Below are 27123 nucleotides of genomic sequence, written 5' to 3' on the forward strand. Positions count from 1 at the left end.
GTGGAGTGTAACTAAGATAAAGCTGAAGATGATGGCTTGATTTATCCTTTTTTTCAGATAGGACTATTAAACCACATTCTTACTGTATTCTTCTGTGTTAAATAGTCATTGAATGTTTCAGTGAACCCAAGAAGGCTGGGGGGCCGAAAGATCACAAAAGGTTGTGTGCACTACAGCCTTTCTGTAGTCTGAGACTGCATTACCACCAACAGACTGAAAACTAAACTCTGAATTTGTGTAAATGGCAATTTGGTGACATGCTGTGACAGCAGCAGTAAAGAAGGTTGTGTGGTATCACAAGAGCAGAGATAGATTAACAAGGAGGAAGAGGAAAGGAACAGATTTGCAAAATAATTCACAAATTTTTAATTGTTCAGCTGCCTTTGCACATGCTCAGTACCCCAAAATCAAGTCTTAAGTAACTCCCTCAAAACTACAGTGGGAATTCTCAGACCTGAAAGTAAAGTACAGGAATCTTTGTTAACATGCTGTGTCATAAAAGCTGTATTTGTGCAAGTGGGCTCTACAGATGCGTCTGTATGAATGAAGAAACAGTTACCAGACAACAGCAGGATGAAGAAAGGAAAAATACATGCTGGGAGACACATCTGAAAGCCTCCCAAAAACTCATAGTGATTTTGGATCAAAAACTGGTATGCTCAGGGGACCGAGGAGCTGCTGAACCTGCCCAAGGCCTCCAGCACCCACTGGCACCCACGACAGATGATGTAACCCACCACATATCCAAAAAGGCAGCGGCTGCTATAGGTGGGCAAAGGCTACAGGGCAGTATATGTAAGCACACCTGCTGAAACGAAAGACCCCATGTGTGACCGTGTACAGCTGCCTAGAAGCCCCCGGACTGTGGGTACGAGCCCCTGTTCCCGAGTGAACTGCTGGGGTTGGCCCTTCTGCTGCTGCTCCAGCCGGGCAACCGTGCATGTGTGCACTGCGTGAGGCAGTAACTGCATACACAATGCAAACAGTTATCTGCAATGAGTAACAGCCTAATAAATAAACAGTTCTAATAACCATTGGTTGTGATCTGTTTTTTCCCTGACTCAACACCCTGTCAGTGATATTTACAACACCCAGTACAAAAAAGCCACAAAAATACATAGGTGTTACCTGGATCTTGTAAACATATATTTTAATCCAGCTGCCAAAGTCTTAGACAATAAAGCTGCTCAGAATTCCTCCTAAAGGCATCCATTATTGCATCTCCTGGTTTCTAGTGAGCCTTGTATCAGATACATTTTTATACTATTTTACCAGTATCCATGGGATGGAGTGAATTTTCTTCAAAGTAGATGGTTTGGTGTTTTGGATTCGTGACCAATATGATGTTGAACACAGGGATGTTTTAGCTGTTGCTGAACAGTGCTTACACAGGGTCAGGAATGTTTCAGTTTTTCACAGTGCCTTGCCAGCAACTAGGTTGGGGGTGTGCAAGAAGCTGGAAAGGGACCCAGCTGGGACAGGTGACCCCAGTGGTATCCCAGACCATACAATGTCATGCTTAGCAATACAAGCTGTGAGAAGAAGAAGGAAGGGTGGGACATTAGGAGTTATGGTGCTTGTCTTCCAAAGTAACCTTTACATGTGATGAAGCTCTGGTTTCCTGGAAATGGCTAACCATCTGCCAGACAATGCAAAGTACTGAATCAGTTCCTTATATTCCTTTGCTTGAGCACACAGCTTTTGCTTTACCTGTTAAACCATCTTTATCTTGTGTCATGTCTCGCTCAGACGAGGGAGACAAGTGACTCAGATTCACAAATCCCCAATGGAGTGGACAACAAGTCTCTAAGTCCAAGCATTTATTAACTAACCACAATGTACTGATTGAACACACGATAATTGGCTGAGTATATAGCAAGTTGTGGCAAGCAATACAATATGCCTTGCATTTCTTAATGGGAAAGGGAAAAGAGGGAGATAGAAGAAATGGGGTGTCACGTCCCGCTCAGACGAGGGGGACAAGTGACTCAGATTTGCAAATCCCCAATGGAGCGGACAACAAGTCTCCAAGTCTAAACATTTATTAACTACTCACAATGTACTAATTGAACACACGATAGTTGGCTAAGTATATAGCAAGTTGTGGCAAGCAATATAATATGCCTTGCATTTCTTAATGGGAAAGGGAAAAGAGGGAGATAGAGGGAATGGGGAAATACAGATCACCGGTCTGGGTTTCTGCGCTGATCCTGCCGACGAGGGTTCCGAGAGGCACAGGAGACATCCGTCTTTTTCGCTGGCATCCGTCTTCTTTGCTTCACTGCACTCTCTCTCTCCCCCGGCCGCACCCCCCCCCCCCCTTCTTGATTTATACCCACTTTCCTTGGGTCCATCCCCTAGGTCGACCCACATACCTACGTAGCCCATGTACGGGGAGGGGTAAGGTTTTTCATGGGATGATGTAATTAGCATGATCATGTTAGCCCTCGTTAGCATATTGAGGGGTGTTAACTTTAATATGCATTTCGTGGATAATGAAGCAAAGGTCATTCACCGGACAGATGGCCCTTGAAGTTTTGGCCAGGTGCACCAGAGCAGAGCCGTCCTGTCTTCACAGGGCTCCCTCCTCCAGTCCCATCTTGTGTTATTCGGGCAGCCTTATCAGCTTCGACCTCCACAGAATGCACCCTGTGACTCATAGTTTTGTCTTGGAGTGTTTGAGGCATTTCTTCGATCAGCCTCAACTTTTGCTTTCTCAGGCTGTTTTTCTTAGTTTCTTGCAGGCCTGGTTTCTCATCTCTCACATCTTGACCCACGTCTTCTCACTTTGCCCTTCTGATTCTCTTCTCCATCCTGCTGTGAGGGAGTGCCCAAGTGGCTGTGAAGGACTGTGGGAATACAATGGAAGATTGGTGAGGAGGACTGTAAACACGCTCAAGTGACTTGCAGTTGAGGTGCCGAAAAAAACATGTATCACACTAATTGTTTAGGTCTGTCTGCTTGATGGGTAGAATGTCTGCGCTTAGATAACACAGGTCTGTGAGAGGCTCAGAGGCACCTTACTGAACATCCTTGAGATTCCCTACTGGCTGTGGGAAAGATCAAAGCGCAGTGGAAAAGTACTTCTGTGAAAACCCCGGATATATACAGCCAAAAGCAGCAGGCCCAAGATCTTTTCTTGCTCCTCCTTTTCCTGACTAACAAGGCCCGAGCTCTGTGGTGCCTGCATCCCCGCTTGTGTGCCTCTGCCCAAGTGTTGCTGCAGAGATCCCTCGGGTCGTGAGGTAACGAGAATAAATTTACTCTTTGCATTTCATCCGTGATTTTGTGGTTGTTCCTGCATCCTGCCTGTGCCAGCTCACACAGGGGCTCAGCTGCATACCAGGGCTAGCCCACAACAGCGTGGTAAACCCACGTTTTTCTGATGTCAATTTACAGAATTACCCAATCTAGAAAAATATAGAAAGACACACCCACATCGGATTTGAAGTATAAGCGAGGCTTGCCTTCCCTTGTCTCGCCCCAAGTTTTCGTCTATCTAATACAACAGGCGCAGCCAGACTTAACCTGTATTTTTTGGTTAGAGCTAAATCTGGCTGGGCTGAGATGTTTTGTCTTCGGAAGCACCACGGCCTGGGCTTCACTAGCGGACACCGCTCTCCCGGCTGCCTAGGGATGCTGGGCCGTTCTGACGCCTGCCAGCCTGCGGGCCGGGCTAGGCCGCGGGCCCTGCGGGCCCCAGAGGCCAGCGAGGCCCGCCCCGAGCGGCGGCCAGGGACGCCGTCCCGCTCGGCCGCCATGGAGACGTCAACGGCCGCTGACCCCGCGCGCGCCAAGCCCTCCCCCCGCAGGCCTCGCGCCAGACGCCGGCCGGGGGCGGTGCGGGGGGCGGGCCCGGGGGCGGGCCAGGGGGCGGAGCCGTGCACCGCCCCGACTGCGGCGCGAGGGCGGCCGGGCCGAGCGCAGCGGGAGGGGGCGTGGTGCCGCCCGCGCGCCCCCGCCCCGCCCCCGCCCCGGTGTTGTTGTCTCATACGGCCGAGGCCGGGGGCTCTCGCGAGATCAGCGTTGGCGCCGTGACCTCCATGTGAGAGCGGCGGCGCCTGGTAAACACTCCCCGGGGTCGGGAGATGGCTCCCGGCGGCGCCCGTTAGACCTGGACGCGGTGGTTCCCGCCAGACTCCGCCTCGCCTTGTGCTGCCGCGGGGGGCCCGCGGCGCGGGCGATCGGGAAGCGGCGGGGGATCGGCTCGGGTCTCCTTCCCTCTCCGCGCCCCTCTGAGCGAGGACGGCGGCCCGGCGGGCGGGGAGGGCTCGCGTCTGTTCCGCGGGATTTGAAAATCCTGCCCCACTGAGCCGAACAAAGAGCGGGGGAAGCGCCCGGCCCCCTCCCCTTCTTCCTCGCACACCGCAGACGCGCACCCGGGGAGCGGACCCCTTTCCCACCTCCTGCCCCAGACCTCCCTCCCCTCTCCGCGGCTGGCGGAGCCACCGGGAGGGCGCGCACCATGTGGATCCAAGTCCGAACCATAGACGGCACCGAGACGCAGACCATCGACGATCTGAGCCGCCTTACTAAGATCGAGTGCCTGCGGGAGAAGATCCAGGAGACCTTCCGCGTAAGCCCCGACCGCCAGCGCCTCTTCTACCGGGGCAAGCAGGTGAGGCGGAAACGCCCCGACCTGGGTGGTGGCGGGTGGGGGCTTTCCCCCTCGCCCGCCCCGCGCGTCCCCCCTCGGGCTCGGCTCTTTGTGTGGCCGTGCGCGGAGGTCCTCATCCCCACCCATGTGTCGTCCTGTGCCTCCGGCTTTTGTTTACTCCCGTCCCGTCGGGCCTAGAGGGAGGTGGGGGGCCCGAGGGAGCCAGGGCGTCGGGCGCTGCGAGCCGGCTCCCTCCTGTCCCCCTTCTTCCCCGACGGCGAGCGGCTGCCGGAGAGGCCCCTTTGTGTGTTTGTTTTCCCACCTGAACCGCGGGAGGCTCCTCCCCCAGCCCCTGCCTTTATCGCAGCGAAGTGACAGGGCGGCCGGAGCGCTGCGAGGGGGAGGAAGCCCCTCCGCCTTACCCCTCCCCCCAGGCCCCGCCGGCGGAGCGCCCGGATCGAGCTTCGCCCGTTGACCCCCGGCCGCCCTGCCGCCGCCTCGGCCGGGCAGGGGCAGAGCCTGTACCGCGAGCCGTTTGCACGGCGGAACGCCGCCCCCGCGGACCGCACGTGGCGGGGGGGGCTGGGGGCTGGGAGGGGCGGTGGCGCGAAGTGCGATGTCCCGTCAGGACCCGCTGCGGGGCCGGCACGGCGCGCCCCTCCCCCGGCGTCCGGCGCCGCGCCACGGAGTAACGGTCCTGGGGGTCGCCGCTGCGAACCCCTCCCACCCCCCCCGGGGCGGCGGCGGCGGCGGCGCTCGGCCCGCCGGGCTCCCGCGTGGGCGGGGCGGCGGTGCGGGGTCAGTTTGCGCGGGCAGGGCGTGTGCGCGCTGGTCCTTCCCGGCGCGGGGAGCGGCGTGTCACGGGTGGGGTGGGGGCGGCCGTCGGCGTCCGGAGGGGCGCTTCATCTGGACCGGGGCCCGGCATTGCGCTTTGTGTGAGCGGACACAGCCCCTCCGGTGCCGGACAGGTCTTGATCCGAATAGGTTGCCTCAGGCTATGTCTTTGTTGCTGAAGGGTGTAACCTTTCAAGCTGCCTTACACGAACTATGAGGTGTACTCAGTGCTCGAGTTGTTCAGCGAGGCAGAGCTGTTACGGAGGGTATCGGATGTGTGGTATATTTCGGGGAGCGTGGCACTTCAGATTCACCTTACAACAGATGAGTGTTTCAGTGTTCACCTACACAGAGTAACACAAGGCGCTGACGTTTCTGCCTCAAAAGAGATGAAGTGTGTATCTTTACAAATAAAGGGAAAAAAAGTAACAAATAGAAATGTAACTGTGACTAGGAGGTAAGCATTAGTGGCTAGATGCTAAGCCTAGAATGTGAACCCATTAGCAAATTAGTAGACTTCTGTGTTCTACAGATTGGTGAGGGTGAGCGTTTGTGAGGATGTGTCTGCCAAGTCAATTACAGTCTCATGTTTCTCTGAAGGGACCAAATCAAGGAACATCAGTCTTGAAGTTGTGTGAACCTGTTTAGCTTTGTGCTGTGGCAGCACACCTTTCAGTACAGAGCTTGATGTGGGACACGAGGTTTACACCAGCAACAGGGGAGATCAGCCTGTAATGAGTTGTGCTTTTCTACATAGTCTGTCAGTGGCCAGACCAATTAGCTTGAACACTTTAGTGAGCAGATGTCTTGCTTAAGAAAGCAGAATAGTGAAATACTGTAGCTGAAACTGCCTACATGAGCAGCATTTGTGAGCTTAGTACTTAGTTTATCCAGTTTAGGATACAGTTGGGCTCGTGTTCAGTGAAGAGTTAAGGAGTTCTCTTTTATAGCTTCACTCACCATTTATGTCCGTTTTCTTGCAATTACTATAATTAATTCTGAAGTATCCATGATGGTTATGGATTGCTTCTCCAATCCCATGGTGGTAGTAAGTAGAAAAAAGGTCGGAAGGATTGCTCTTGCACAAGTAAAACTAGATGTTGAGAGAACATGAGCAAAGGAGACTGTAAACAACTTCAAGTCTCTCAGGTCTGTGCTAAAGAATAAAAAAAGGCATCTCAGTTAAATGTGAGGTGAATAGAAAGCAGTATACTGAGGTGAAAACATGGATTCCTGCATGTGTTGGAAGAACCATTATCTAGTCCAAACTCTACCTATTTACTATATCTAGTTGTCTCTCAGTATGGTTAAAGCTCTACAGTCTGCTAGTAGAGCTGTGATCTTGCTACTGAGTACTGCTTACTGTAGTCTTTCTGGGACCTTCTAGAAACGTGTGGACCTTGCAAGTGGTGTGTACCAGAAGTCTGGCTAAATAACCTCCTTTTTTTTCTAAAAATGGGAGGTGTTTGAAGTTATAAGGATGCAGACACCAGAGTCACCATTTATGGACTGAATTTCAACAACTTAATTTCTTAGCTTGCAGTAGAGAACAGCTTCAACTAACATTTTGATCTAGAGCCATTATTTTGCAGTTCTGTAGGAGTGTCCATGCCCAGTTATGTGGTATACTGTATTTGCTCTCATCTGATCTTCAAACACAAATGCAGGATGTTAAGTGGGCAGTACTTCACCCTCCTGTTCTTGAGGGTTAAAATACCCTAGAACTACTGATGAAAACCTAGCGTTGTGATGAATGTAGTACTTTGTATTACTATTTTTTCTTGTAAAACCAGGAAAAGTGCTACTCATTTGAACAGACTGGTTTCTGGTTTTTAACTCTTACTACCTGGAGGACCTACCATTCACACATGGCACTGAAGAGTGAGCAAGATGGTATTACTCTGTAACTTGGTCTGGTCTGTGAGGACATCCTGGACTCTGGGGATCCACATTTCTGCAGAGCTGAATTACTATCAGCCAGAGAAGTAATTCGGTAGATTGAGGCAGAACTTTATGAGGAAAGGGAATAGTAGTGTATGCATAGTTCTTTACTGTGGTGCAGTAACTGAGTCTGCAGTTCGCCAGAGAAGTCTACTGAAAATAGAAGCCTGCAGTGATGTCTCTTAATTTCCTTGTTGAAGAAGTTCGATCGTTGGCTGGAAGGAGTTTCTTGGAGGGACATAAATATTTCCTTATGCTGGAATAAATCGTATCTTAACCTTGCCCCACCATAGACTACTTCCATCTAGTGCTTTATCTGTCTTGTTACCTGTTAACTCTGAGTGAACTCAAAAATTACAATGCATTGTGTGGAGTTCCTCTAAAATTCAGAAATGCAAGACAAGACAATCTGTCTTCTGGCAGCATACTCTCTGTCCTAATTGGAAAACCTATATAGCACGTCTTGATGAGAACAGGAGTTCTCAATTTCATTCGTGAAAGTGAAGGAGATATTACAGAAGACAAATTCTTGGCATCTTGACCTACCAGAGTAGATTTTCTGCAGGACCAAGCTATAGTCATTGTGGGGTTTCTAGCTTTCAGTTACAGTGTTGGAAAAATTGAGCAGTAAAAATACATTGAAGTTTATTTAAGTTTGAAAACTTGCCAGAGATCTTAAGGTCGTCTGGAAGACTGTAGTACCAACTTAGGTTTCCGTCATCGTTTAAAGCTGGTCGGCAGCCAGACACTACACAGCCCCTCACTCACCCCTTCCCCCTCAGGAATGGAAAGGAGAAAGTAAAGCAAAAGGGTTGGGAACTGAGACAAGATCAGGGAGGGATGACTCGCCCATTATGGTCATGGACAAAACACAGGCTCCTTAGGGGAGGAAAAAGAACGTTCATTTAATTCAAACACTAACACCTTTAACAGAGTAGGATGGCGAGAAGTATAACCACATCTTAAAAATACCTTCCCCCATGCCTCCCTTCTTCCTGGGCTCCGCTTTGCTCCTGATTTCTTTACCTCCTCGCCCTCAGCAGTGCAGGAGGGCAGGGAGTGGGGGTCTGTGATCAGTTCCATTGTCTCTACCACTCTTTCCTCCTTAGGAGGATGCTTCATGCTCTTCCCCTGCTCCAGTGAGGGGTCCCTCTCATGGGAGACAGTCCTTTACAAACTTTCTCTGATATGACTCCTTCCCACAGGCTGCAACTCTTCTTGAGCTGCTCTAGTGTGTATCCCTCCCACATGTTACAGTCCTCCCAGTGCTGAACTACAACAGTGGGGGCTTCCTGGCTTTCTTCAGGTGCAGCCACCTGCTCCCATGTGGGGTCCTCCACAGGCTGCAGGTGGGCATCTGCTCCACCATGGACCTCCATGGGCTGCAGGGGGGGAGTGGCCCTGCCCTCTCACCACAAGCTGCAGGGGAGTCTGCTCTGGTGCACCTTCCCTGCCTCCTGCTTTCTTCCACTGACCTTGGTGTTTGCAGAGGCATGGCAACTCCTCCTCACAACTCTCACAACTCCCACTCCTTCGAGGTTCCCCCTCTTAAATACGTTATCACAGAGGTGCGGCCACCATGGCTGGTTGTCTCAGCCTTGGCCAGGGGTGGGTCTGACTTGGAGCTGGGGGAGCTTCCAGAAGCTTTTCACATGAACCGCCTCTGTAGCCCCCTCCGCTGCTACCAAAAACCCAGCCACACACACAAATCCAGCACGGTTTTACATAGAACTAAATGTGCACGCTGTTGTATGTCACCAATATGCATTGTTTGGAATATAAGAAAAAAGGTCTTCTGTTGCCATCTTTCATCATCCTCTCCCATCCTGTTGGAATTTGAATTCAGTGAAAACTTGTAAATGGCTATTGTTATTAAAGAAACCATCATCTCAAGTGGCTTTTCCATACTGCTTACCAGAGTCAGGGAGGAAGGACATCGGAGCCCGAACATTTCTTCCAGTATATGTAAGAGGCAGTGACTGAAGTTGCCTTTGAAGTCGTTAATGTTGTTGGTGAGGAAGACACTACAGACCTGTTTCATGGGAGACTGAGGTTGGCAGGTGGAAGTGAGAGTATTGAAGCCATTTATTTACTTAATGGGAAAGTTGTTGCAAATCAGGCTTACTTCACTATAAGAAATTCAACTCTGCTTTTGTGAACAAAAAAGTATGGTAGTATGCATTCTGTTATTTAGCTGTGCAAGTTGACAAGTATACTTTGTCAGGCCCATGCTGTAATGCCCAAGTTTTTAAGGTTTTGTTTCTGTAAATTGAACTGAAACAGTTGAGGGGTGGGAGTAGAGCTTTAGTTTTGCATGAGAGCATCCTTCTGATAAAGTAGCCTCAGTGAAACACAGTTATAAATCTGGCAATAGAACATGTCTTAGTTTACTTGCAGCCTTTCTTATACAAGACCTCTTTTAACTTCTGCTAACTTGGGTTGACACGTGAGCAGTGGATAGAATCTGGTGTGAGTTTAAGCTTCTAAGTTTCAGGCTTGTAAATTGTATGTTTAAGGGCTGCTTAAATACTTGAAGCCTGGATGGATTTCCAGAAGGATAGAAAAGCATTATCTGTGGAGTCTTTCCCAGAAGAATGGGAGTGTTACACCTATTCATAAAACAATCGAGTTTAACACAATCTCTTCCCAGCTTTATTTTGTTTGGAAAAATTGTAAACATTTTCAGCTGAAGCTATCCAAACCCTGTCTGCTTCAGGCAGAAACTGTGTGTGAGAAATGTTCAACTGGAGCAGTTAAGTTTTATATTTTGGAGAAATAGTTTGAAGAAGTCTTAGAAAGGATGAAGCTGGTGGCAGGGAGCTCTGTAGCTTGGTGAGAGAGAGTCATCTGGAGTCTTCAGGGCAGATATGAGATTGCAATGCAAAAAGTCCTGAAACATTCATGGAGTATACTTTGAACTTATCTGGCAGTAGGTTTGATAGCCCTCTTAGCAAGTATTTTATATGATTGCAGAAGTTGTTTACAGAAATGATCTTCTTGTTAAATTTTTAAGGTAAAGTCACTAATGCGACTTACCATTCCTTGCTAGCATTACCTTTGTTATTCAGAGCACCTAAACAAACTGAAGGAAAAGCTGGAGCATGTGTGAAAATGGCATACTTTGTACTATTTTGTATGTATGACTTCAGTATTAGGAAGCTGTAAAAACATAATAACAACCTGTAAGAAATTGCAGCCAGCTTTAAGGTTGTATTTTGTGGCATATATATTTATTCAGGTAATCTAGTTAGGATACTTTACTACATATACTTTTTTAATTAATCTGGAAGCTCTTGGAAACTGAATTTCTTTTTATATTAAAAAAAAACCACTCCACAAACCCTTAGTTTCAGAACACACCTGATGCATAGCCTACACTGACAACTAGCTGATGAGAATTTTCAGTGATGAAATGTGATCTAATGTTGATATCACTTATATTGATGGAAGTTATCAGATGATTCTGTTCTTTAAAAGCTATTAACTGATCATTTAACTATTAAATTGTGTTTAAATAACTGCCCTGATATACTTGGCAATTGTATGTATTATATTTTTTTAGACTTCTGTTGTTGATTATAGAAGGTTCAGCTAATAACCAGTATCCTTACAAGCTGCAGATAGTCATTTGCTCTCCCTGGCACTACTGTTGCTGAACTTTAGTTGCCTGTGCTATAGAAATTCATACCATCGTACAGGAGGTACTTGACCACTCTCATCTAATCAGCATAGAGATGGATGAACTTCTAAGGATTTCAATGCAGCTTTATATTTTGACAATTTTTTTTTTCTTTACAAAAGTATCAGGTAATCCTAAATATCAGCGAGAAGACACTGTGAACTGTTGTTTACCTAATTAGAAGACTCCTGAGAACTGCAAAAGAAGAGAAACCTTGCTGCTTGAACTTCATCTTCCAGCTAGAATTTAATGAGCAAATGCTCCTTTAAGGGGATTTAGAGTTGCATCCAAGAAGAAAATGTCATATCTAGATTAACATATATTTTTTTTCCTGTATTTCACCCAGTGATAAAGGAAGAAATAATCTTCAAAACCTGAACTTCTTATTAAAAAGTTTAACTTGGAAGAGGTGCAGACTTGAACCCTGTAGAAGTCATTGGTTGAGACTGAGAATGGCTACTTTCACTTTGATCTTCTGGTTAAGTCAGGAAGTCTTTTCTTACAGCTCTTGACTTTCAGCTGTTTTCGTGTTGGCACTAATCTTGTACACTGGAATATTTTTTGGATTATAGTTAGTCCAGATGAAAAGGTAAAATGAGTCGGTACCACTTGTACACTCTGCAAATAATGTTATAATAATGGTACAAAACCCCACTGTTTTGTTGGAGAATCTGGCCTTAAAATGTAGGCTTCTGTACTTAATTTTAGTTACAGAACTTCAGGAAAAGTGTGAACTTCTTAGAGAAAGCTAGTCTTGTTGATTGAGTACAAAGATGACTAATGTACATTTGTCATGGTGTTTGTACTGAGATTGATGTGTAATTAGTGTCAGCAACAAGATTTTGTAATTTCTTCCTAGGTTGTGTGGCTTTGTGTAGCATTCCAGACTTGCTCTTTGTGTGGAGAGCTGAAGCACAGCATATTCACACTGTGCTATGATCAAACTCATTGGTTGTCACTATAATTGTAGAAAAGCCTTTCTCGGATGCTGAAAGCTTTCTTAATTCTTCCTTGTCTAAGAGGTCCTCTTTCTGTGTGCTTTCTGCTGAGTACTGTGGGAGTCTCTGTAAGACTATGATATCTAGATTATGATTTATTTGGAATAAGACATTTGATACCATCCATTGTTATGACTACCTTTTTCCTTGAGTCCAGGGCAGATCATTAGCTGTTGCATAACACACATAAGCAGTCAAAAGGGAGCACACTATCTGATAGAAAGATTAATTCATACTACCTTGGTGGGATTTTTGGTGGCATAACGGTCATGTCTTCAAACATTCTTGTAGATGGCTTTGAAATGCAGAAAGTGGACAGAACCGAAGCTAATTTGGACCATATTCTCCAGACACTAATAACTTGTTTGGTTACTGGTTTTTAAGATGTTGTGATCTGCCTGTATTCTTTCCTGTATTCTGTTCTGGAGGAATATGGATCTAGAGTCCGTCAGAACTTCCTTGGACAGATGTTTCACCTACTCGTGTTCCAGTTCATTGCTCTAAAGAATAGTAAGAGAGTAAGATGGAGCAGTTATTTTTATCTTTTTTATTGGTGAGTAAATTCTTCTTGAAATGAGGGAATGATCTGCCATTTGCCTCTGTTTATTTTTAACAGCAAGCTATGAAGTCCAAACTATTAAGAAATAAAAAGTTAACATAAATCTTGGAGAACAGATTGTCAATGCTAGGGCTTTTCATGAAATTGTGTAAATTAAAGTGCTTCTAGTGGTAAGCAAGAAACATGTTTGTAAAGTCTCGATTTGTTTCTATTTGGGCTTTGCTTTCATTGAGGAGCTTGTTGTAGAGTGAAGAATGAAAAGCACTGATAAGGGTGACCTAGGGTTTCTTTGCTATTTCTCTCCAAGCAAGATTAGAGTTATTTTCCATTTAGGAAAGTAAATCTTTATTATAGTTAGTTTTTGTATGAGACTGGTAAGTGTTGCTGATTGATTTCTATTAGCATCTTGGCTAAAAATGCTAGCAGCAATAAGGAAGGGAGAGTTAGGAGACAACATTCAGGAGTGCCAGGGTGAAGACAGTATGAAGAGGGTGTCTTTTTTGCAAATACATGGTGCAGTGATAAACTTTGTTGACAGTGTGGGGATAGTATAGTCAAGCCGGCACGTCAGAAACATTCTTCTGTAGACATGTGAGAGGGAACTACTAAACCTCATGAATGTGCAGTCTTTGCCTAAAGATGTTCGAATGTCATTGCTTGCCTTTTTATTCTCCAACTATAATGGATTGTCTGAGTGCAGTTTCATTGTGCAGAGCCAGGAATATCTTTTTGGACGCCCAACAGTTACTGATGTATCACTCATGTCACTGATAGCAGCAGAACTGTCCCATGTGCAAGAAGATGGGATGTTTTAGTAATCTCCAGACAGAATGTTTCTTGACAGAGCAGCCTGTATGGGAGCTGCAACAAGTACTGTTGAAACTAGAGTTGCTTGAAGAGGAGGTGGGTCTCCTGGAGTTGCAAACACTTCAACACATTACATAGTAAACATTACAGTTCATATAAAGACAGTAACTTTGTTTATGTGTAAATTCCCTTTTAGCTTTTGTCTCTCTTGCAACTGAGACAACTGTACTTCCTGGGGAAGCAGTTCTAGTACACAGTCGTCGTAAAAACTTGACCATGTGCCTGCTACTCTGGATGTGGGTAATACATGAATGTAAAGATCCCAGCATCCTGAAGCATTGTCTTCAGATACCAGATAATCTAGGTGTAGGCTACAGTTTTTCACGTGGAAAAAAAAAATATTGTTCAGGTTCGCTTTCAGCTTTGAACGTATAAGCAAACTGAGCACACTTTGTGAATGGCAGAAGCCTAAACTAAGTGTTTGATGTTGTGTAGCAAAGATTATTGAAGTTTTCTTGACCAGGTTTGTGTCCATTGGTCCAGAAACTCACTGTTACATACTTGAAGGCTGATTTTTGAATTTTCGGTTAGGCTTTTCATTACTAGATGCTGGTTGGAGATGTGTTTGAATGCTTCTGTAAAAATGTTAAGTAGAATTTACAGTTCTAACAACCTTCTTGCTGGCAGAAAAAGTTGTGTTTGTACATCAGTCTTGAGATGGAGAATACCAGAAATTATAGAAGTCTACTTTGCTTGCTTTCAGTGAGTACCCTTCTGGAAGTTACAGGTTCTTGATTTCTTCAGACTATCTTACCCTCTGGGTGACTCTTGTACACAACTCTTAACCAAGTTTTTCTACTGAACTTGAAGCTCTCTACCCTTATGCGTTTCCCATTAAAGAAATTTGTAGGGTGCTTGTAATACCTGTGCAGAGTAAAAGATTGATGTCACTTGACTTCTCATCATACTGTGTTCATTTGAGAGCTCTTGTGCATTTGTTATAGTTTCTTTCATCTTTATTGCTAGATGTAGGCACTGCTCTAGTTCTTGGAAAAGAAAACCTCTGAAGATGCTCAAAGGCGCACTAACATAAGTGATTAAATATCTTGATTGTCAAGTGGAATGGCTGGATTAAGGTGACCCAGGAATTTACCCTCTTGGGTCATACTTTAAGATAAAAACAGTAGGTAATGTGTTCTTACAAGAATGATTACGTGATTTCTTGGGAGGTCTCTGTACACACCATATAACCCATAATGAGCTGTGCTTCTGCTGGGACTTGTAGACAAGTTAATGTGATAGTAATTGGTGAATTACTTGTCAGGGATTTTTTTTTCCAAGTAATGCAGTATCGTACTGCACTCTGCATGATCATTCATGTTTGTGTAAGTGCAGCTTCTACGTGCTTTTAAAGTCATTTGTGGTTTGATATAAGTTACAAGACAGTTCTTCTAACAGGGATAGTAGGTAGGTATCAATTCCAGGATTGCATTGCTACAGCTACTCTTGTGTAGTAGTGTAAACATGGTGTTGCTTTGCCTTTAAGTATTTATAACAACCTTCTTTAGAAGTATTTGGAAATTGATAGTGTCTGTAGCATGTGATCTGTGAAAATACATTTGAAAAATGTAATCTGTGTCTCTACTTACTTCGTATAGTGAAAGAGTGTTAGGATACAGGAAATGTATCTGCTATCTAGTGTCACTTCATTCAGAATATATTCATGAAGCCTTAAAGGCCTTTGAAGCATGTCAATCATTAAGAGGAAGAAAAACTCAAAGTGAAATCTACTGCTGGGGAAACATGCATCTTTTTGTTTAATGACAGCAGGATCAGAAGAGCTAGCAAAATTTCATAAATGAAATTGCCCGTTCAGTTATTTTTGCTTTAATGCATGTTCTAATCACCCATTAAGAAATCATAACTGATTGAATGAGATACAGCTTGCTTATCTGGTACTTGCCTGCTTACTTCTGTTTCTAGTTTGCGTGTATAAACTTGTAAATGACAAGTGTCCTTAAATGCTTAGTGAATGATTAAGTAAACATGCACTGTTTCATTGTTTCCTTTTAATACACTGTCCAGGCAAACACATTCTTAGGGAATCTTCTTGGTATCTTTATGCAGCAGAATGGGATGAAGTTGTTTATGTATTTATATAAGTAACTATTGTTAGATGTGAACACACCATAAAGCTGACCAGGGGACTGGTCAGCTCCTGTTCCCACAAATTGCCAGACAGTTTTTGATGAAATTTTCTACCTTTCTGGGTTGAATATTTAACTTGTCTGTGAGGTTATTTGGGACTCAATTCAGTAATGCTTTTTATGAATTTTGATGACATAGTAAGGCAGTGTTTGCTGGGAAATCAGAGGTGTGTGTGGAGGGGTTGTTTGTGGGTGGTTTTGGTTTTTTTGTGGGGTTGGGTTGGTTTGAGATTTGTTTTGTGTGGTTCTTTTGGGTAGGAAATACTGTATTCCAGGATGGATTTAAAATGCTAGTTGTCTGTAGAAAGGAAGGTATCACACTTTTTCTCCTACTGCTTGTTAATATCCAGACATAGTGATAGGTCCTGAATTTTCTGTGTCTGATACTGCTTTAATAATACAATTTGAAAAGTCATCTTAAAGTCCCTGGCCAGTGTGGAACAGAGTAGAAGGTATTACTCTATCTGGCGGGACAGGTACACTGTAAAGTGATGTGCTGCATTAACTCTAGTAGTCTGCGAGGCTATAGCCTTACTAGCCAAGATCCCATTTTTCTTTTAACATCAGTGTAGTGTCAGTAATTCAAGAAACAACATCTTCCAGTTACTAACACAGAATCACAGAATCATTCAGGTTGGAAAAGACCCTTGGGATCATTGAGTCCAACCATCAGCCCTACTCTACAAAGTTCTCCCCTACACCGTATCCTCCAGCATCTCATCTAAACGACCCTTAAACACATCCAGGGATGGTGACTCCACCACCTCCCTGGGCAGCCTATTCCACTGTCTAACCACTCTTTCTGTGAAAATTTTTTTCCTAATGTCCAGTCTAAACCTCCCCTGTTGCAGTTTAAAGCCATTCCCTCTTGTTCTATCGCTCATTACCTGTGAGAAGAGACCAGCACCAACCTCTCTACAGTGTCCTTTCAGGTAGCTCTAGAGAGTGATGAGGTCTCCCCTCAGCCTTCTCTTCCTCAAACTGAACAGTCCCAGCTCCCTCAATCTCTCCTCATAGGATCTGTTCTCCAGGCCCTTCACCAGCTTCGTTGCCCTCCTCTGCACTCGCTCCAGCACCTCGATATCTCTCTCGTATTGAGGTGCCCAGAACTGGACACAATACTCCAGGTGTGGCCTCACCAGTGCAGAGTACAGGGGGACTATCACCTCCCTACTTCTGCTGGTCACACTATTTCTAATACAAGCCAGGATGCCGTTGGCTTTCTTGGCCACCTGGGCACACTGCTGGCTCATGTTCAGCTGTTTGTCAGTTAGAACCCCCAGATCCTTCTCTTCCAGGCAGCTCTCCAGCCACACCTCCCCAAGCCTGTAGCGATGCATGGGGTTGTTGTGGCCCAAGTGCAGGACCTAGCACTTGGCCTTGTTGAAGCTCATTTCTCTCCTTCATATTCTCTCCTTCTGTTGTGGAATGGAGTTCTTTCAAACAGATTGTTTTCAAACTTTGTTACTCCAAGGATTTTCAGTAATGCAGTAATGCTGGATATAGGTATACTTGTAGATATACACAGTAGTTCTTGTAAATAGCATGTGAACTTGACTTTATACTAGAGGTTTTGTGTTTCTCTACCTTGCTCCCAGAAGCAGGCAGTGTTGCAGAGTCATTGACTTGATCTGAATTTATGTGGCTGCTAATATTCTGGGAATGTATTTTTTGCTCATGCAATAAAAAAGTGCTCTTTCCCTACCACATTGCCAAACACTACATCCTGCTTCATTTGAAGCGTGCTTATAGTAACCCTATCTCTGTTACTGTGCTTTCAGACTGAAGTGTGACATCACTAGTCATAAAATAGTCTGAAGTCATAAAATATTCCTGAAAAGAACATGGATTGTGAAAACAAAGCAAAAAAAATCCATCCACAACTGCTTGGACAGAGAACAGAACGCTACTTCATTGTAAATTGATACTGTAAAGTAGACAACTTTGCAGTCACCAGTTTGTTCTGCTGACCATTTAGTTGATGTTCATCAAAGCTGATTTCTTTGATTCCTATGCAGGAATAGCTAGTCTGTGCATGGTGGTGGGTGTGTGTGTCGTTAGAGAAGGCGGCTTCTTACTCAAAGCCTAGCCTAGGTATGTCTTGCTTTCTGAACATGTTAATAATAACTATTCCTGGACAGATTACTTTTAAAAAGTATTTTATTTTTTTTTTTCCTCTCTCATGCTAATAGGGAGGATTCGGTTGTGGATCAAAGATATAACTTATTCTACAGTCATAACTGATGAATAGATCACAAAGACTAGACACAGGACATTTAATTGAGTGTTAATACTGGTTACATACACGGCATGTCCTGAGAGAAGGGAAACAGTGATGGTATTTCTTTGCTTTCACCTGTGTGTTTCCTACATACCTTCAGTCTACCAGAAGCAAGGTTATCTATTTCTTTACACTGCATTAGATTTCAGAAGATTTCCTCATACCGTAAGATTTCCTGACTGGAACGTCTGTCACAGCTTGTCCAGCCCAACTGGAACAGAAGAGCTGAGCAGAAGTTATGTTGTCTCCAGTAACATTCAATGTATTAATTATTTCAGAAGTGATCTATTTTGCAGATGTACTGCTGAATTATTTTTAAACCTTTTTCATAAAAAAAAAAAAAAATGACTTGGTGGGGGTTTTGAATCTTCAAAGTGGGCTTGGAGTAGTGCTCAGAAGCAGTAGTAGCTCCAGAAATGTGGATCTTACACGCTTTCCACCCCTTTTCAAATGTGTTATTCTAAGGTGGTTATTTGTCTTTGTTTTGTGTTTACTTGTGTTTTGAATCTAAGAATACTGGGTTTATGTGTCTTAAATAATCCTAACAGTGAAAATACAAACTTCTTGTGTGAAAAGCCCCCAAATCTGTATTGTCATAAGGCTGCAAGAACACTTCTGTCACCTTTGTTAAAGAGTTGTCAAAAGTGTAGGAATGTACAACGTGACCAGACGGAAAAGGTTACTTAAACTTGATTGTAGCTTGCTACTCAATGTTGAAGCCCTAGCCTAAAGCTCCAGACATATGAGGCAGTGTTGGAAGTCACCTGTAGAATAACAGTTGCTGGAGATTTCCATTTTAAGACTTGTGTTCATTTAGTAGTTCCAGATCAAAATCTTCAGTACAGTTTTATCTGTTTTGTGTTGAACTGGTTTGAAAACAGTCACCTGAAAGAGGGTTGGTCCCATAGCTGTTGACAAGAGAGCTGGGTCAGCTTCAATTACATTGAAACAAACTATGAGTACTCCTGTTTACATGTCCCAGCTTTGGGTACAGTAGTTATCACCAGTGTGGAGAGGTGGGTTTTTTTTTTACACAGATCTTAAATTCACAAAGAAATGATTAATCTGAGTGTCTACTTATGTCCATAACTGTCCTCTGCCCTTTAAGGTTATTTTGGAAAAGCAGAGGGGATGAAGGAAGAAATGTGTATTCTACTTTTGTCTATCCTGAGATCATTGGAGTGTTACATAAAACTCTATTACTGAGAAGCTGGACAATTCCTTCCCACTTCCTTATTTTTTCTGTTCCTTCCGGCTCCCTACTTGTTGTATTGATACTGTCCATAAGCTCATGAAAGATCTGTTTGAAAAGATTCCTGAAAGAGTGATGTTGAAAATAGCACCTATTCTGGAAAAAAGTCAGGTAAATTTTTGTTTCAAAAGTAGTTTGGAAACAGGTGACAGTTTTGTGGTTTTTTTTTTTAGTCATGCACATTTTTCTAGCACAGCAACATGAAGTAAACTGTAACTAATCAAATTCTGGTTTTGATGTCCCAAAGCAATGCATTATACTTTTAGCTAAATCAAATGTCTGTTTCAGAAATGCAATAGGTCATTAAGAGCGTTTAACTGAGCAAAGCAGCAGTGGTCACTACTCCCTGTTTTTCTTCTTTCCTAGCATACAACTTGGTGTTTTTTGATGTGAATTTCTTAGCTTAATTGTAAGTAGGTGAAATCATCAGGTAAAATAAAGATAGTAACAGGTATCTTAAAGCTGTGCAGAGTGGGGCCCAAAATAATGTTTAATAACTGCACGCTATATATATGATTTAAAAAGTCTACTTCTATTTGTAGTCTGGTGTTCTGCAGGATCTGATTGCATCTGAACTATAGTGGGGCCTGATGTACAAAGTTATTTGAGGGAGTGCTGCACAGTGCATGTTTCTTCAGTTTTATAATAGCCTTTAAACCAATCAGTTAAAAGACTTACTTTAAGTGAATAATCTTGTTTTGATCTAGGGGTGGGGGACTGCAGAATGAGGACCCCGGATAAACCTGGAATAAAAATGGTTTGTTTTTATAGATACTCAAGACCTTGGTTTCTATTTATCTGAAATAGATGGCTTGCCTCTTCTGGCTGTGTAATTATTGTCTATAAAGGGAAGATTTGGAAGCCACTTACCTACCTCAAGGTAGAATTTTACAAGTATACCTTTCTTTTCACAGCTAGAAGATGGACACACTTTATTTGACTACAATGTTGGACTAAATGACATAGTTCAGCTTTTGATACGTTCTGAATCTGAAGCTCCTACAACTGCTTCTGTGACAGATCAGGATGAAGTCAATCCTTGTGCTGTTTCCAACTGCAAGAACAAAGTCAAAAAAACAAATAGTGGATCATCCAGTCAGCCATCTACATCATCTCGCTCATTTCTCATTGATCCTGGTATTGGATTGTACAAGGTATGTGCCAACTTTAAAAGCTGGAAACTTGCCTCATATTTTTGGGTTTAATTTTATTGTTAAAAAAGTTTATTGTTTTATTGTGTAAAAGTGTGTATCCTCTTTCATGATTTAGCATAATTCCCCAATATGACATAAGTCAAATTGACTTCATTTAAGCTGACTCTTGCAGAATCATGAAAGGGTCTTTGTACCAAGCTCACTGCTGTTTTAGGTTTCAGGAGAGTTCATAAACTGACACATTGTGTTCTCCAAAACGGGTTCTCCAAAAAGGTTTAGAATACCTGTGAAACAGGTAAACTTGTCAACAGAAGCAGCTAAAAAAAAAAAAAAAAAAATAATTCTGTGGAGAAGTGCAATTTTCCCCCACTTACTATTTCCAAGCTTGCCAAGTATTTGTTTTAATACTAGTGTTTCAGTGCTGTGTTAGAAGTAGATAAACTGTGGAAATACATGATTTCTTTAAATTGTATGTGACATAATGATTGCCATTTTATTACAGTTTTTTTAGGAATCACATATATTGTATTCATTGTTAGTTTTGTACCACCTTGAATTTTTAGATGTTATGTTGGATTACATTAGAGTACTAGATGTAGTTCAAACAGAAAATGTACAGTTTCCAGAGTGCTAGCTCATGAGGTACTTAGTGGAGTATGTATACATAGGGAATGGTAGCATTTTACCTCCTGTTTGGGTGTTTCTCTTAAATAAGAAGTACCCATAACAGTAATTCTTTTTGCTGAAAATGTCCAAAATTACAGAGAAGGAAAAGGAGCTGGAGCTGTCGTACATGTACAAGTTGATTTCAGTTAGAGGAAGGCTATTACTTAGATCTGTGTCTTAGAGTTTCATGTGAACTGTTACTTAATGTTTTAGGTATTAAGGACAACTGGTAACTTATTTACGTACCTGTAGCATTCTGTGTGGTGATCTCTGTTAATTCCCCGAGGAATCAGGGAGTCAAAAACTCAGTAGCTTGAATATGGAGACACAAGCTTGTGTGCTTCCTTTTTTGTCTTTTATCTCCATTTATTACAGTGGGAAGAAACTCAGTTCTTCAGTTCTGATGCTTTGCAGTTAATCAATGAGTGTAAAAGGTAATATGAGATAGGATGGGGAGAATACTTTGGAGATGGAAAGCCACAGAATATCAGTTGATCAAAGGAAAGGAGTATTAAAGTACAGTTTTTATCGTTCTTGAAAATATACATCAGGTAGTCTGTTAGCTGTTTTGTTCAGCATTAAAGTAGAAAATAGAATAGGGAATGGTGATATTGGCAGACATACTCAAGGAAATCTATTCTGTGCGTCAGCTGGAATTTTTGCAGTCTTTAATACTAGGGACCTAACACTTTATCATTCACTACCTGTGAATTGATTACTTTTTCAGCCAGCCATATGTTTTTAATAAATATATAGAAAAATAAGGGTACATTCATTGCTTTCTTTGCTGTGTGTAGATGACAGTAGGAGTGTATAGAGGATTTCTACTTACAGATTCAGGGAACTTTTAAGAACATATTTTTTGCCAGTAATGTAATTCAGAGGTAGTAAACTTGTTTAATAAAAGTCTGTGTTAGATGACTAATAGATGAATGTATCTATTTTTTTTTTTTGCATTTGCTTGTTTGTCAAACAATAAGGAATTGTCTAGCTATAGGAAGGAATAGTTTGTTACAGGACTTTCCTCAGACAGAAAAAACTGTGCCTCGTGGGATCTGCATCCAGAGCTAGACTCTCCAAGATACCTGTTACTCCACGTTCTGAATAGTCTCAGCTTCTGTGCCCTCCTTTCTCTTTCTGATTTCAACTATTTCAACTACTAAAAGAAAAGGTAGCCAAAATGGAACCTATAATTTAAAAAAAAAAAAGTGGTTAATAATAATTATTGTTAGATGGTTAAAATGGTGATTTAAACAGAGTTCCTCTCTGTGTTCATTGTATATTATGTAAATCAGAATGCTTTAGCTTGTTGTTTTGCTGATTAGGGATATCAATTAAACTCAGACACCAGAGTGAAAAGAGCAGGTGTATTTTACTAGAAATAACTAAATAATATAACAGAATAATACAGAAAACATACAGTAAGAAAAGACAGAATAGTGCACTTAAACAGGAAAATACAGGGTAATGCATCAAATCATTACTACAAGAGAGAGAATAGTGATTAAGAAAGATCCATCACCACTTGCATACGTTACCATCACCCAGATCTGCAGTCGCTGGGGAGCCCCGGTTACAGCGAGGATTTGGAGAGCCTGTCCCGGCAAGTGGGAAATCCTACGCGGTGCATCCACCCGTAGGTGAGGCATCCAAAGTCGCTGTGAGCGCGTCCAGCCTTATATACCCAAAAATCAGCAAACCAGAATAGCTGGCACCTTTGTTTTAAGCGGAAATATCTGGTTTTATCTCACATTAGGTTCCCCCCGAGCCTGGCCGGGGCTCAAGGGAGAAGCTAAGGGAGTTCCCCTCCTTATCTAATTTGTGTTCTTTTTAAAACAAGGCCATACGTCTGTCCCAAGGCCGGACAGCTGGCTTCACGGCCTTGTTAACTTACCCCTACACAGAGAAGAAGAAAGATACATTCAGGATAGACATGTTTTCATTACATTCATCATCAGTAATGAGTATATGATATCTAAGCTACATCTTTCATTAATGAGCATACATATTTCACTAATGATTACATACTGAGTTAGCAGCTTTGGCTCAGGACCTGTTGCTCAGGCTTCAATACTTCCACCTTTTACATCAGAATAGGTGGTTTGCTATAACTTGGTATAATACCTATTAGCACAATGGTTATCAGTTATAAAATGTACAGGATTCACCTATAGGTCAACTCTGGCTTGGGCTGGTTGTCCAAGCCTTAGCATTTCACTTGTTTCATATTTCAGTTGTACCTGACATCTGATGTTTACATGGGCTCTGAAGGACTAGCAGTGGGTGGAATAATGGTCAACTCCTGTTCCTTGTTACTAAGTCTGAGAATTGTTAGTGGTGTCTGGTTTAAGAACTGGGGGGTCCATCCCGAGATGGACTCAGCATCTGTGAAGGACACCAGGGTAAGCAGGGTGTACCTGTGGCTGATCTCCAATGCCAAAATGAGGAATACAAGACAGGTTACAAGAGAAAAGTTACAGTAACAGTGGTTGGGCATGAAGGAATGATGTTAGAAAAATCAAAGGTCGTTTACAAGCATGTGCATGTTTTCCCTTCTAATTCTCACACAGTCTTTATAACTTTTCATCCAGAAATCTCTGGCTGTATTAAAAACATTTTAGCCAAGAACTCTTAACTAACTTGAAATAAAAACCACACAAACTGAATCTGTAATTAAAATCAGTATTTGTTTAATACTGTTCACAAAGAGCTACTAATAACCCAGTTCTTAAACCAGACACTATTAACGTAAAATAGTTGTTTGATGTTCCTTAGTGGTCTGTGGTAATAATTATTTGCCCTTACTCATTGTAAGGGTGGGAAGTCTGATGTGAAAGTATGCACATCAAATTGTGGAAGGATGTGTTGGAGAGGAATGATTAAGGGAGTTTGCACTGATTTTTTTAAAAAATTTTTTAAATTGTTTTTTTCTGGATCTGATGATGATTTTTGACTTGGCTAACATGGCTTCTCTGGCACTTTTCATAACTGGTCACAAGAAGTAGCAGTAGGTGGGGGTAGCCTTAGTAGTGTGTGTCTTGTTAAGCTGTGTTTTTGAGAGTAGGAAGTAAAGAAGCACTTAGAGCTACAACTAATTAAAACACTTAAGGTTGTGTAGGGATGCCTTTGTGAGGGTTCTTTGTAGAAGTGCCAGAATGCACTGTTCATGTTTCATATAGATCGATAGATTTAAAATTAGGCTGTCCTTCTCTGATTTGTTTATTACATGGCTGAAATTTTCATCCTGGTAAAAAAACTACTTTGAATACTGTAGGTTGTAAGAATAAAAATAAAAAAATACCTGTTGGTATTTTACATGGGAGGAATAATCAAGGATTGAGTTTTGGAGGTCGTTTTAAGAAGGTGAATGAAAAGAATAAAATGAAAAGTATTGCTTTCTTGGGATAAACTTGTTAGCTCAGACTGCTGTCAGTTGCACTTTCAGATACCCAAGGGCTGCTTCACTCTAGATACTAAAAGTTCCTGAGTGTGCTTTTTCGCTTGCTCCTATGAAAATAATGTAAGATGGTTCAGTTTATAAAAACTAGCATTAGGGGTTAGTAAGACTACCTGCCTGCCACTGTGTTGGTACTTGACAAAAACTGTAGCTTGAACTGTATATGTACATATATATATATGTGCGTATGTATCTCACTGTCTATTATAGTTGTTTTCTGTGGTGTGGCTGTACAGTAGTTCTGTTGTAATTTTTTATACTTGGTGTACTGTTGAAGTGTTCTTTAAATTTTTTTAAAAGTGTTCTTAGTGTTATTGAAGGAACATCTGCTTAATTAGCTGAAGACTTGAGAAAATGAAATATGATTTAGAATAACTAAGTGGTTTGGTTGCTTAATAACAGTATTATTGTGAGTACAGAAGGGAGGAAATCTGGGAGATAGTTCCATTTCTTACAGTCATAAGATTTTGGCTGACTGTGGTGGCAACCTTGTTAGACTTGTTTCCTCTCTCCTTGAGTCTTGAAGGGTTAAAAATTTGCAGGCCAGAAAGATAGAAGGTTAAATAATAATTTGAAGTTGGAGGCTCAGGAAAGTCTTTAAAACTGTTGGTTGTGAGGTAGTATTTTAATGCAGTGTCTGCTTATTTTAGCCATAGAGAACAACTGGCAAAGGAAGAGGAAAGGATAATGAGATTAAGTTAACTTTCAGGTTGGGGGGGGGGAGTGGAAATCTAGCCTTGCTTTTTAAAACTACATACAGATTATAGTCATAGTAGATTTTAATGAGGGAAGAGTAATATAATACTAAAAGTGCAACATATTCATGACTGCATGTTACTTGAAGTTGCTCAAGCTCAGCTAGTTACTCAGGTAGAATTGATTGTTTTACTGATAGCAATGTTAAACAGTAGCATAGTAAGTTGTCTTTATTGTTTTCTTAATTGGGATTTATAAAATATATAAAAACTGGGATTTATAAAATAAACATAAATTCATTATTGTATTTCTTTTTTTTTTTTTTTAGATAAATGAATTGGTGGATGCCCGTGATGTCAGCATTGGAGCCTGGTTTGAAGCTCATATAGAAAATGTTACCCGAGCAACAAAGGGACATAAGAATGGTAAAGCTCAAGGAAAGAGTGGTAACACTTACAAAAGGACTAATGGAAACTTAAGTCAAGATCATTCTAGAGAAAATGCAAATAATTTGGACAGTACACCATCCACATCTTATTCAGACTGTATGGACACTGATGAAGAAGCTATTTATCATATCAAGTATGATGAGTAAGTGCTCCTGATACTATTTTGAGGACATCACATATTGTTATTTGGTTTGTATAAACCAAGAATTTCTTGAAGAAGCTTGGAATCAAAGAAAGCGAGTTCAATGTTGCAACCAAGAAAAAAAAATATTAAAAAATCTATAACACTTTTCAGTTGGATATAGTGAATCCATTGGAAGTAATGATATTTTTCATGCCTAAATACTTGTCCAGTATTTATTTCTTTGTCTTTATGAAACTTAAAATCCATCCTTCTAATATAAGAAAAAAGAAACTATATAACAATTTTTACTGTGTTTTTTTCCAAGTAAAGTATTGTTTTAATTTTTTTAACTATTCCCTGTGTATATTCAATTCCTATCATTGGAGCTGAATGAGAGCAAATATTGGTACTTGATTTGGATCAGTTTTATTCCAAATAGAACAATTGTGCATAAAATTGCAGGTCTGCACTTAGAGTGAAGGTTTGTTATAGAAAACTTTGTGATGGAGGGCATGAAATTGATTCTGAACTGGAGAGAGGGCATTAATGGTGGGTTGTGGTTTTTTTGTTTGTTTGTTTCTGTAGTAAAGACAAATTGCAGAGCCTGCAATGTGTGGGTGGGAAACCCTGAGTTTGGAGGGATTCCTTATTTATGAACAGGTTTTGCACCACTTCATTTGCTTGGGAAAGTGGTCCAGATGTTTTTTTTAAATTAACATCTGTTAAAGCGTTAAGTTTCTAAACAAAACTTTAAATGATTTGAGGATTTTTAATTTTTGATACTGAGATTAGTGAAAATACTGTAGTTCGTGCAATGTAAGATTAAGGTAGAAGGATGCAAAGTTTATTCAGTATTAACTAAATGTAGGTTTCCAAAATATATTTTTAGAGCAGCTATTTCAACTTTAATTTTTCTAATATGTAACTGTGAATCTGCCTTATGTAGAACACTTGTTGCGCTTAGTAACAGATACAACTTAATGCACTTTTTAAATTGTGTTGAATTCTGATTCTTTATCTGCAACTGTGTAAGTTTTCTACTTAATGTTAGAGAATTACAAAGGTGGAAGTAGAAATGTAAATATTGCATTGAATGTTGCAAGAAATACATGAAAATAACTTAGTCAACCAGTATGATCAAAATGCAAATATTTTCTCTTGAAATTACCTATCTATTGTGATGTGATTTCAGAGACCTGCCTTTAAGATTACCTGATTTTACAATACTGTGGATATATGCAAATTAGCCATGGGGCAAACATTTCTGAGAAACAGTGTTTGTGACTCTTGCAGTGAAAGTATGTTCTTTTCTGTAGATACTGTTGTTTTTCATGAGTCAAAAGTACAGAAGTAGAAAATGTTTCACAACAGGTCTAATTTTTCTTTGGCATATCATACTAAAGAAAAAAGAAGATTGACCTC

General features: G+C 41.9%; 1 protein-coding gene across 2 annotated transcripts in view; it reads left to right on the top strand.

Annotated features, from left to right (window-relative positions):
• The first annotated feature begins 3970 nt into the window (after positions 1-3970).
• Positions 3971-27123, top strand: part of UHRF2 (ubiquitin like with PHD and ring finger domains 2) — a 91996-nt gene continuing 68843 nt past the window's right edge. For both annotated transcript variants that reach the window (XM_074811559.1, XM_074811560.1), the window contains exons 1-3: positions 3971-4618; positions 20070-20309; positions 25457-25719. In XM_074811559.1, coding sequence (XP_074667660.1) covers positions 4466-4618; positions 20070-20309; positions 25457-25719 — 656 coding nt within the window. In that variant the 5' untranslated portion in view covers positions 3971-4465. The remainder of the gene's footprint in view (positions 4619-20069; positions 20310-25456; positions 25720-27123) is intronic.

The sequence above is a fragment of the Strix aluco genome, chromosome Z (genome assembly GCF_031877795.1).
Source record: "Strix aluco isolate bStrAlu1 chromosome Z, bStrAlu1.hap1, whole genome shotgun sequence".
Lineage (NCBI taxonomy): Eukaryota > Metazoa > Chordata > Aves > Strigiformes > Strigidae > Strix > Strix aluco.